At 49.0% G+C, this 12,419-nt stretch overlaps 1 protein-coding gene across 6 annotated transcripts in view; it reads left to right on the top strand.

Moving 5' to 3' along the window:
• ACAP3 (ArfGAP with coiled-coil, ankyrin repeat and PH domains 3) overlaps positions 1–12,419 on the top strand; it is a 35,013-nt gene that overhangs the window by 7,949 nt on the left and 14,645 nt on the right. For all 6 annotated transcript variants that reach the window (XM_030963861.1, XM_030963858.1, XM_030963862.1 and 3 more), the window contains exons 2-3: positions 10,879–10,936; positions 11,694–11,813. In XM_030963861.1, the coding sequence (XP_030819721.1) occupies positions 10,879–10,936; positions 11,694–11,813 (178 nt within the window). The remainder of the gene's footprint in view (positions 1–10,878; positions 10,937–11,693; positions 11,814–12,419) is intronic.

Here is a 12,419-nt window from a genome sequence, read left to right as displayed (position 1 = left end):
TTTTCCCTCCTTTCCTTTCCCCATTCCCACCTTTCCCCACCTTCCCCCATTCCCACATTTCCTGCTCTGCCCACCTGGCATTTGGGGGCCGTGGAGGCAGCAAAGTGACATTTTTTGAGGCAGCAAAGTGACATTTTTTTGGGGAGGGACATCCTGCCTTTGATTCCCAGAGTGGAATCTGAGCCAGATTGAGCCGGGGAGTTGGGAAGGAGGCGAGGAGCTCTTGATGTGCCACTGACTCATCTGAGCTGGGAGATAAAGCACGAAAATGTGGGATGGTGCCAGCTCCCAAACGGGGCTGAGAGCCGGGAAAGCTCCGGGATTTGGGATGGGGGAGATGTCACAGCCGGGTTTGTGGGCTTTCATCTCAGCTCCTGAGCTGTCACCTCACCTGGGGGGTGAGAGGTGGGTGCACACAGGAAACCAGGAGTGAGTTTTGGCTGAATGCTCAGTGTGGAGGATGGAAATCTGGGAATCCTGTGGGGCTGAGTCCTGCTCTGCCCCTGGGCTTGGGGCTGCAGTTCTTCTCCTCTGCTCAGCCCCGTTCCTACAAGGCCAGCTTTGTTCTGCCTGCAGCACAGAGGATGCTTTCATTTTCCTCCTCATCCATGTTTCCTGCCTGAGGATTCCCCCTTCCCTCAACAATTCGGCTTTTTCTGTGAGCCTGGGAATGCAGGACATTCTCAGGGATGCTTTTCCTGCATCCAGAGGGGATTCAGGACCTCAGAGGGATGGGACAGGCAGCAGGAAATCTGGGAATGGGGGAAATGTGGGGAAGGGAAAAAGGGAAAGGGGAAAAGGGGAAAAGGAAAGGGGAAAGGGGAAAAAGGAAAGGAAAGGGGAAGGGGGAAAAGGGGAAAGGAAAAGCAGGGAAGGGGAGAGAGAGCACCCACAGCACGTGAGGTGCTCCTCTCCAAGATGTGCTTTCCCAGACCTGGAGCACTGACACACTGGTTTTTCACGTGGGGATGAATTCCACAGCCACATTCCCCTGAAAAGTGGGGCTGTGCCCAGCCCCTGAGGGGAATAAATCAAAATCAAGGACGAGCAGCTCCAGGGCTTTCATTCACACTCCCCCAGCAGCCCCATGAACTCCCACCCTTTTGGGAAAGGGTTGTGGCACTGGGAAAAAATCCCAATTTTGAGGCACAGCAAAATCCATCTGGCACCTGTGGGAAGGTGCCAAATTGTCACTTGTCACCCAGTGGCACCCAGAGGAAGGGGCAGGGGCTTGGTGCCACTGCAGGGCTGCCGTTGGCAGGAAAAGCCTTTTCAGCCCCAAACAAAGCCAGCCCAGAGGCTGGGCAGCTCCAGCTCCAGCCAAGGCCCAGAGGAGGAGGGGAGAAATGGAAAAAAAAAATAGAAATAAAGAGCATTTAGTGCTGAAAGAGATCCCTGCTGGGGGAAGTCTCAACAAAAGCTGCTGGAGCTCCTCCAGCCCTGTGGGTAAACGGTGCCACTGAGGTCACTTGGGGAGAAGACAGAACTGTTTGAGGCCGTTTTTTTTTTATTTAAATCCATTTTACTCGTCAAAGAAAGCAAACAAATGTCTAAAGGGTCTTGTGGCACAGAATGAGTCTTTCTTCAGCTCAGGAATAGAATATTCCTGTGTTCAGGGCTGCCTGTGCAGTTCCACTCTTGTGCCAGGCATTTCTCACTGGGGTTTCCTAAAAGCACCTGGGAGCTGTGGTGCTAAAATCTTCTGCTAAAATCAAAAATCAGCTCCTGCTAAAATCAACTCTGCAACTGGGCTGTTCCTCTGAAAAAAAAATTTAAAAAATTAATTAATATTCAGTGCAGAGAGGAAGGTGGGGATCCATCCAGGGATGAATTCCTGCAGTGAGCTCAAGGTGGGAGCTGTAAAAATAAAAAAAGAATATTCAATATTCAATATTCAGGGATAAACTCCTGCAGTGAACTTTAAAAAAAAACAATATTCAGAGCAGAAAGGAAGGTGGGGTCCATCCAGGCCTAGAACCAGTTCCAGAATAATTTACCCAGAATAAATCACTGCAGGGAGCTGCAGGTGGGTGGTGCTGAGCAGGTGACTTCCAGAAAATTCCAGATGTTCCTGGGGAGGTTTGGCTGGGAGTTGCCAGGGAAAAACCCGTTATCATCAGATCCATGACATCAGGAGTGCATTAGGAGGGCTAAGGAAGGATTTCATCTCTAAGCCATTAAATCCTGCAGTAATTGAGGTTGGAAGAAACCTCTGGAGGTCACCAAATCCTCGTGACCTTCCCCAAGTAGCTCCTTGGTGCTGCAGGAGCTTGGAGAAAAACACTCAAATATTGATTAAATTTGATTTAAATTGATTAAAGTTGATTAAAATTGATTAAATTCCAATTCCTGACTCCTAAAATCGGAGCAGAAATGAGAAGAAAAATGGGAAGAAGAAGAAAAAGAAATGGGATTTTGTGTGCATTATAAAACCCCATATTTTCTGCTGAAAACTGCCAGGTTTTTGCTAAATATTAATGTAAAAAAAGTCAACTAAACACAGCAAGCAACCAAAACTCTGCAATCTTACTCATCCTGCTTCAAAGCCTTGTCTAAACATCCACCTCCAGTGTCTCAGGGAAGGGAAGGAGCTGTAAACTGACATTTAACAAATTCCCGACAGGAATTGGGGTTTTTTGGGGCTCTGTAAAAACCTCCTGAGCTCTGCTGGCAGAGCCAGAGCTGAGTTTGGGCACAGAAATGAGAAAAGTTCATTTAGGGGCTGTGCAGCTGCTTAAATCTCAGTGACAAATGGGGGAAAACAAACACCAGGAAAAGTCTGTGAAGTGAAAATAAGATTTGGGCATTGAAGAGAGGATTTGGGGCTGGTGGAGCTCTGTGGGAGAGGAGCTGGAGCTGAAGAAAAATTTGAAGAAAAATTCAAATTTTTGAGGAACCACTGAAATGAAGAAGAAAATTTTCAGCAGGCCTTTGAGAAAAAACCCTGAAATGGGGATAAAGCTGTGAAGAGAGAGATGATTTTGGTGTCACAGTCTGAATTTCTGCTGTTCCACCCGGATTTTCCTGCAGGAACCTCTCTCTTGCTCCCACATCTGCACGTCAGAGAAATCACAGTGCAAGGTGGTTTAGGGGTTTTGTTCCTGCTCAAAACTCTGTGAAAAATGGGAAAAATTGAACTCAAACCACCAGGAAATGTCTGTGAAGTGCAAATAAGATTTGGGCATTAAAGAGAGAGGATTTGGGGTGGTGGAGCTCTGTGGCAGAGGAGCTGGAGCTGAAGGATTTGAAGAAAAATTCCAATTTTTGAGGAACCCCTGAAAGGAAGAAGAGCAAATTTTCATTAGGCTTTTAAAAACAAACCAGAAGAGAATAAAATAATGAAGAGAGAGATGATTTTGGTGTCACAGTCTGAATTTCTGCTGTTCCACCTAGAAGGATTTGATGAAAAATTCAAATTTTTGAGCAATCACTGGAAGGAAGAAGAGATTTTTCAGCAGGCCTTTGGGAAAAAACGCTGAGATGAGGATAAAGCTATGAAGAGAGAGATGATTTTGGTGAATTTCTGCTGTTCCACCTGGATTTTCTCCTCCTGCTCCCACTGGCGCAGCCTCCACCTCTCCATGGTGCCATCTGTGGAGTGATTTTAGTCAAGATTAGAAATCCAGCTTATTCCATTATCCTGGAGCAAAACCAGGAGAGCCCAAGCACTGCCAACAGCTCTTCAGTGCCGTTCCTGTGTTAAGAAATTGCTGTGAGGGGAAAAAAAACCCCTTTTATCCCAAGGACAGGGACATTTTAATGATGAGGTAAATCCCCTCCACACTCCTCAGCTCACAAAAGGGGCAGTAAATGAATTATTCTTTATAAAACCTAACATGAACCTCAGGCAAGGTGATAAAACAATTCAATTTTGAATTTTTTTAGTGACTTAAATAAGAGTGGCTTTAAAATTATTTTTACAAGCTGTTTTTCCTTGGGTTTTCCCCGCTTATTCCAAGTTTTGGGGTGAAGCAGCAATTTCCAGAGGGAGGAAATCAGCAGGGAATGGAGATGTCAGGGAAGGGAAGCAGCAGGAGGCACGGAGCTGGAAATTGGAGAATTTTGCAATTTCTGGCTGCTCAGGGTGGCTGAAAGGACAGGTAGCAGAAAATCTCATTGCTGCAGCAGTGCCAGCAGATCAGATCCCTGGGGAATTAGCATAACTCCTGCTATAAATAGATTTATCTGGGCCAGAGCAGAGCTCAGCTGCTCTTGCCCAGAGTCACCTCCAAACAAAGCAGCTCCTGGGCGCCCGGGGGCTCTTCTGGCATTTAAAGGAGATTTTTGGGGATGACCCACTGAGGGGGCAGAGATCGCACTGAACCAGCCTCTCCTTCTTGTGGCAGCCAAGCTACCAGGAAAAAACCTTTGCCAGAAAAGCTTTGCCAAAAAACCTTTCCCAAAATCTCCTTGGCAAAAAACCATTACCAAAAAATAATGGATAATGGGAAATAGGAAATGGGATGATGGGAAATGGGAAACGGGAAAAGGGATAATGGACAATGGAAATGGGATAATGGACAATGGGAAATTGGAAAATGGGAAATGGAAATAGGATCGTGGGAGATTGGATGATGGGAAATGGGATAATGGACAATGGGAAATGGGAATGGGAAAATGGACAATGGGAAATGAGAGATGAGATAATGGGAAATGGAAATGAGATAATGGATAATGGGAAATGGGATGATGGACAATGGGAAATGGAACTGGGATAATGGGAAATGTGGTAATGGACAATGGGAAATGGGAAATATAAATGGGATAATGGAAATGGGCTAATGGACAGCGTGAAATGGGATAATAGGAAATGGAAATGGGATAATGGGCAGTGGGAAATGGAAACGGGATAATGGACAGTGGGAAATGGGATAATGGGCAGTGGGAAATGGGATAATGGACAGTGGGAAATGGGATAATGGGCAGTGGGAAATGGGATAATGGGATAGTTGGAAGGCAGGCCCAGCCCCGGCAGGGCTCAGGGAATCTCACAGAGCAGGGCTGTGGGGGTGCAGCCGAGGGAACACAGCCCCAGTGTGGGGCTCACAGGGAGCTGCTGTGGGGCTGCCACAAGGGAGGGCATTGTCCCCCTGCCCGGGCTGTCCCTGCCCCAGGAGCCCCGTGAGACAGTGGGAAAGGGCGAAAATAAGAGAAAAGGGGAAAAAGAAAAGAGGAAGAGAAGAGCACAGGGAGAGGCAGCAGAGCTGGAGCAGCACACGCAGCATTTCCAGCAGAGCTGCTGGAATCTGGGTCAGGCTCAGTCTGGAGCTGCCTCGTCAGCACAGCAGGGCTGGACTAAATCCATCCGTCCATCCATCCGTCCATCCCTGGGGTGCCCAGAGAGCTGCCCACACCCCCGGGGTGGCACCGAGGGCACCGAGGGCATGGCATGGCCAGCAGGGATGGGATGGGATGGGATGGGATGGGATGGGATGGGATGGGATGGGATGGGGTGGGATGGGGTGGGATGGGATGGATGGGATGGGATGGGATGGGATGGGATGGGATGGGGGCTCCTGGGGGGACACAGCCCTGGGCCACCAGACAGCCCAACCCTGGGAATTTGGCTGCCCAGGGGTTTGTCCCAGGCTTGGCACTGATCTCCATCCCAAAGGAGCCATAAATGTTGGGTTTTACTTTGGGGCAGTGCTGGAATTGCATCCCCCAGCACAGCCAGGAGGTGGGGACAGGGACAAAAGGGGTTAAATGGCATGGGGACAGGGGTAAAAGGATGGGGACAGGGGTAAATGGGGATAAATGGAATGAGGACAGGGTAAAAGGGGATAAAGGATGTGGGGACAAGGGATCCCTTTCCCAGGGATCTGATCCTGCTCAGCAGCTTGGCAAGGATGGTGAGAGGAGGGAGTAGCAGTATGGGAATCCCAGATTTCCACACCAGGATCCCAATTCTCAGTTTCTTTTCTCTGTAAGCTCCCAAGGTTATCCCAAATCCCCACCTGTGGCTGTGCCCTGAGCTCTCCCGGGAGGAAAAATCCCTGGAATTCAGCAGGGCCTGGGCAGGATGGGGCTGCCATGGATACTGTCACCATGGAGCTGTTGTCATGGTGACCCTGCCGTGGATGGAGAAAGGGAAAGGGAAAGGATTCCCCTCTGAATTCCCGCTGGAAGGGATTTTTTAGGAATTCCTCACCCAGTGGGGTTTATTCCCCTCTGAGTTCATTCTGGAAGGGATTTTTCAGGAATTCCTCACTCAGTGGAGTTTATTCCCCTCTGAATTCATTCCAGAAAGGGTTTTTTAGGAATTGCTCACTCAGGTGTTGCCATCACAAGGTACCAAATCTCTGCTCCGACTGTGGCACTTCTGATTTATGATCCGTCCAAAAGGGGAGAGACTTGGCAGCTGGGAACAGCTGGGAACAGCTGGAACAGCTCAGGGGAGCTCCAAACCCCCCTTTCCAGCTGGGAGAGGCTTGTGTGGAGTTTTCAGGGTGGGAGAGGGAGAACTCAGCTGGAGCTGGGGCTGGCAGAGGCGCAGGAAGAGGGAGGGAAGCTTCCGGAAGCATTCCTGCTGCTGCTGCAGGGATCTCTGCCCTGGGAGCTGGCTGGGATCCCGCTGGGATGAGCTCACTTGGACCTGGAGCTGCTCTGGGGCAGCTGGGGAAGGGAAAATCTCCAGGATGATTTTAGATGGTGACTGGGAGAGGTTTCATGTCTCGTTTTTGGTCTAATTTTCTAATTTTTGGCATAATTTTTAATATAATTTTCTATTTTTCTGCATAACTTTTTGCCTAACATTCTATTTCTCAGCATAATTTTCTGCCTAATTTTCATCATAATTTTCTGGCCTAATTTTCTTTGTAATCTTTATCATAATTTTCTGCATAATTTTTGGGCCTCATTTTCTATATAAATTTCTATTTTTCTGTGTAATTTTCTGCCTAATTTTCATTATAACTTTTGACTTAATTTTCCATATAATTTTCTATTTTTCTGCATAATTTTTAGCTTAATTTTGTATTTTTGGCATCATTTTCTGTGTAATTTTCTGCCTAATTTTCATTGTAATTTTTGGCCTAATTTTCCATATAATTTTCTATTTTTCTGCATAATTTTTTGCCTAATTTTCTATTTTTCAGCATCATGTTCTGCTTAATTTCCTGCATAATTTTTGGCCTAATTTTCTATATAATTTTCTGTTTTTCTGCATAGTTTTCTGCCTAATTTTCGTCCTAATTTCCCGCATCGCTTTTTGCCTAATTTTGTATTTTTGACATAATTTCCCGCATAGTTTTTTGCCTAATTTTCTATTTTTTGTCACAATTTCCCCTGGATCCCTTTCCCAGTGATCCTTTCCCTGAATCCCTTTAGGATGCAGCTGATCCTGGCTGGAGCTGGAGCCACAATGAACTCACAGCTCGTTATCTCTGGGGCTACAAAACCATTCCTGGTGGGATTTTGGCCACGTTTTGGGTGATTTTTGCATTTCTGAGCCAACCCAAATGCACAGAGCAGGGCTGTGGGGATCTCTGAGGGAGCTCAGCCTCGTCTGGCGGTGGGAAGGGCTTGGGGTGAGGCCAGGGATTGTTTTGCAAAGAGAAAAAGGAAAAAATCCTGGCAGGGCTTCAGCAGGAAGGGAGAGCGGCAGGAAACGCTCGGGGCACAGGGCCAGGACAGGCTCAGGCTGGGACAGAGCTTCATTCAGAGCTTTTTGGGGTGAAAAGAGGCAGTTCTTGGCCAGTTCTGGGACAGAGCTTCATTCAAATCATTTTGGGGTGAAAAGATTCAGTTCTTGGCCAGTTCTGGGACAGAGCTTCATTCAGAGCTTTTTGGGGTGAAAAGATTCAGTTCTTGGCCAGCCCTGGGGACGAGTTTGATTCAAATTATTCAAATATTCATTTTGGGGTGAAAAGATTCAGTTTTTGGCTGGGCTGAGCGTGGCTGGGGTTTGTTCAGGAGGCACAAATGGGATGGGGTGGGATCCATGGGATGGGAACGGGAATAGGGATGAGAATGGGATGGGATCCATGGGATGGGATCCATGGGTTGGAAATGGGAATGGATTCCCACTGCCAGATTCCTCCAGGATGGAGCAGCATCGGGACATCACCTTATTTTTATTTTTTGGGGTGAAAAGGTTCAGTTCTTGTCTGAGTTGGGTTCCTGCAGCTGGGAGAGGCTGAGAGTCGCTGAGATTTTCTCAGGAGGCACAAATGGGATTGGAACGGGAATGGGGATGGGGTGGAATGGGATTAGGATGGGATGGAAATGGGAATGGGGATGGGATTTATAGGATGGGATGGGAATGGGAATGGGGTGGGAATTGTGAGGAGCAGATCTGGATTCCCATTCCCAGATTCCTTGGAACGGTGCTGAGGTGGCATTTCCTCATCCCTGAGGAGTCATCCCAGGTCCCCAGGCTGCTTGTGTAACTCTGCCTTTCATCTCTGACTGCTGGGAGCGGTGGGAGGATGGAAATCTGGGAGTGGAGCTGGCGCAGCCTCCGCCTGTCAGCAGTGAAACCGGGATTCCTCAAGGGAAGCGGCATCGGTGGGATCTGCAATTCCACCAGCCAGCAGGAAAAGGACATTTTAACCCCAAAAATCCAGTGCTCTGGAACTGCATCAGTGAGCAGGAAAAATAAAATTTCAAACCTCAAAAACCCAGTGCTCTGAAATTTCACCAGTGAGCAAGAAAAGGACATTTTAACCCCGAAAAATCCAGTGCTGTGGAATTCCTTCAGTGAGCAGGAAAATAATATTTTTAACCTTCAAAAACCCTAATTCTCTGGAACTGCATCAGTGAGCAGGAAAAACAAACTTTTAACCCCAAAAGCCCCAGGGATGGACTTGGGCATGGTGTGCCCTTGAAGCGTGGGAGGTCAGGTGTTGATCAGGCCCTGAGATGCAGAAAGAAAAATCCCTGAGCGGCAGGACCAGGTGTGGGGGAGGATTTGGGGTTGAATTTGGGATCTTTTTGCTTTCCACTCCCAGCTTATCTCAGAGTTCGTCTCCCCAGGAGTTTCCTTGGGATACAAAAGTACCTGAAAAATGATGGATAAATGTAATTTGCTTTGCTTCCTGGATCTCCTTTAGAGCCAAATAAACCCCTGGGATCTCTGCCCGTGCTTTCAAACCCTTTGGAACCTTTTCCATCAAGCCCATACCAAATAAAAAGCTCCAGTTTTTTGCCCCAGCCCCAAAAACATCTCCCTCCTCCACAGAGCCCAAATTTATCCATGGGCTGGGATAAAAATAGGCAGTAAATTATAGATGAATAAATCATAGAATAGATGAATCAAGAATATAAATGAATAAATGATAGAATTATATTAAATTACAGACAGGAAATCTGCTGCCTTGATTGCAGATTCCACAATGGCTGCTCCTGCTTCCCTGGAAAGAAAATGTTTCCCAGGAAATCCAGCTCTTCCCTCTTTTCCAGCTGCTTTTTGTGCGCAGCTATCAGCAGCACGAGGAAACCGAGTGGAACAATTGGATCTGGCAGCAGATGCATGAAGGCACACGAGCCCCAAACCCAGGCACCAAAAATAGCTGAAACGGGGGAAAAAACCTGAAAAGAGCCTTTTTAACGATTCCTTTTCTTTCCAAAGCTTTGCCCCCGGCACAGCCACGCTGCTGTTTGTGTGTGTGGGAGGCAGAGCAGAGTGGGAGAGCTGCTGTTTCTTTATTTTATATTTCTTTGGTTTGTTATTCCATGGAAATGCTCCTTTTTTGTTGTTGTTTTTTGGCTGTGTTTTTCATGTTTTCCAAGGGCTGGTGGTGGGCAGAGCCCTGGGCACGGAGCTCCAGCCTGGATTTCATTTTCCAGGGGGTTTGGAGGGAGTTTAGGAAGGAAAAAAAGGACAACCCAGCATTTTTTTTTACTGGAGATTATTCCTAGGATCAAGACACCCAGAGCTTCAGACAGAAGTCCTGATGGTTCCTGCAGGAATTTTGCTGTTCCCTTTGGATTGTCCTGTCCTTTTCCTGAGAGCAGGACGAGTTTGTGTCCCTCCAAATCCCGTCCCTGCTGCTCAGGGCTGGGATTTTTCCAAATTTGAGTGCAATATTTCATGAACCAACTTTAAAAACCTTGATCCTACACACCTAAGAAGCTCCCTGACTAAAATTAGGATTCCAAACCCGTGGCGGTGTGAGGTTTGACCTCATTCCCAGGTGTGTGGTTAAAGAAACCAACCCCTGAGTGCTCTGCCAGGGAACACCCTCAGCTCTGCAGGGTTTGCTGCTCTCTGCCCTCCCAAAATTCATTCCAGGAGCACATTCCTGAGTCTGGGAATGCCTCCTGCGAGTGGCTGAGGTCACAAGGGAGGCCTGGTGACCTCTGCAGCTGGGCTGTGGCAGCTCCTCGCTGTCACATCTGCCTGCTGGCGTGGAAAAGGAGCCGATCCCAAAATCCTGGAGCGGATTCATCCCTATCCAAGCGCAGCCCCGCGTGTGTGGAGGAGCTTTTTGGTGTTCAGAGGCCCAGGGGCTGCTCTGTGTGGGTTTCAGGGGTGGTTCCTGAGCTTTAAAGGTCATAATTCAGCACTTCAGACAGCCTGGAAATGGGATTTGGTGGTGCTGGAATGAGGAATTGGTGCCTGGTGGGGCTGGATGGAACAATGGTTATCCCTGTGTCAATTAGCACCACTGCTAATTAACAGAACAATGCCACTAAATGAATTTGCTGGGGGTGTCTTCCCAGCCCTGGGATCATCTGGATCATCTCCATCTCTTTTTCCAGCTCTGAAATTCATTCCTGAGGGATTTAGCGCTGGCATCCCAGTGGGAATAACGAGTCCCTCAGCCCCTCTGATCCTCCCTCACCCCTTCCTGGCCTCCTACCCAATCATCACTAGCTGCCAATTAACGATTCCTTGCTGCTAATTAACAATTCCTCCTCGCTGCTCTGTTGCAGGGCAACCATCGATGAGGTGGAAACGGATGTGGTGGAGATCGAGGCCAAGCTCGACAAGGTGAGGGCAGATTGTGGTCTGAGGGGGACTGCTGGATCCCCTGCTCAGAAATGGGGTCTCTCCAGGTGCCCCCCAAAATCTGAGCCCTTTTCCAGCTCATAAGTTGATGTTTAGCACCTCAGGCTTGTCCCCAGGACTCCTCTGAGCTGGGATAAGAGCTCCAGTCCAGCTCCTCCTGGGACAGGCTGTCCTGTCCCAGCTTGGGATTTCATCCCTGTCCTGGGCTGGGATTTGTATCCCTGTCCTAACCTGGGCTGGGATTTTATCCCTGCCATTTTCTGGGTTGGATTTTCCCCTTGTCCTGTCCTGGGCTGGGATTTTACCCGTGTCCTTTCTTGGGTGGGATTTTGTCCCTGTCCCTGTCCCAGGGTGGGATTTCCCCCTGTCCCACCCGTAACAGTTCCCAGCACAGCAGGGACGGGAAGGGCACCGGTCCCAAAGCTCTGGGCTGGGTGTGGGACAGAGCCAGGCTGGTCTAAAGCCTGTGCTGAGCTCATGTCTGTGTGTCCCCTTGTCCCCATGTCCCTGTCCCCATTTGTGTCCCCATATCCATGTCTCCATGTCCCCATGTGTGCCCCCGTGCCCATGTCCCTGTCCCCATGTCCATGTCTCCGTGTGTGTCCTCATGTTCCCATGTCCCTGTCCCCTTGTGTGTCCCCATGGCCCTGTGTGTGTCCCCATATCCATGTCCCCATGTGTGTCGCCCTGTCCCTGTGTCCCCATGTGTGTCCCCATGGCCCTGTGTGTGTGTCCCCAGCTGGTGAAGCTGTGCAGTGGCATGCTGGAGGCTGGCAAGGTTTACATCACCACCAACAAACATTTCGTCAGCGGCGTGAGGGACCTGTCCCAGCAGTGCAGGAAGGACCAGATGATCTCGGTGAGCCTGGGGGTGCTCAAATTCCTGATTGGGGGGTCTGGGGGTGCTCAAATTCCTGATTGGGGGTGCTGGGGGGGCTGGGGGATGTTCAGGGGGCTGGGGGTGCTCAGATCCCTGTTCCTGTCTCAGGGGGAAGATCCCTGCCGCTGGGAATGGATCGCAAATCCAAGCCCCTCACGCTGCTTAAGCAGCCACTGAAAATGAGATTTGGTGGGAAATCAGAGTGAGATCCACTCAAAATGAGATTTGTGTTTGGAGGGATGCAGAGAATCTGATAATACCAGGCTGGGAGGTCAGAGATCCATTTAAAATAGGATTTGCTGGGAGGTCAGGGTGAGATCCATTTAAAGTGAGATTGGGTGAAAGGTCAGGTGAGATCCATTTAAAATGGGCTTTGCTGGGAGGTCAGGGTGAGATCCACTCAAGTGGAGCTCTGGAGGTGAGATGCAGGCTTGGCAATGTAGGTCAGTGAGCAGCAGGGATTTGGGAGGTGAGCAGCCCACGCAGAGCTGCGCATGTGGAGCTCAGTTCTGCCCTGCCAAGGAAAGGCTCCAAGGGCTCGAAACCCTCCCTGGCAAGGACCAGGGGCTCCTCAGAGCCTTCCCG

The sequence above is a fragment of the Camarhynchus parvulus genome, chromosome 21, assembly GCF_901933205.1.
Source record: "Camarhynchus parvulus chromosome 21, STF_HiC, whole genome shotgun sequence".
Taxonomy (NCBI): Eukaryota; Metazoa; Chordata; class Aves; order Passeriformes; family Thraupidae; genus Camarhynchus; species Camarhynchus parvulus.
Note: the sequence above shows the minus strand (reverse complement) of the source record. Positions and strands in the feature narration are given on the sequence as shown.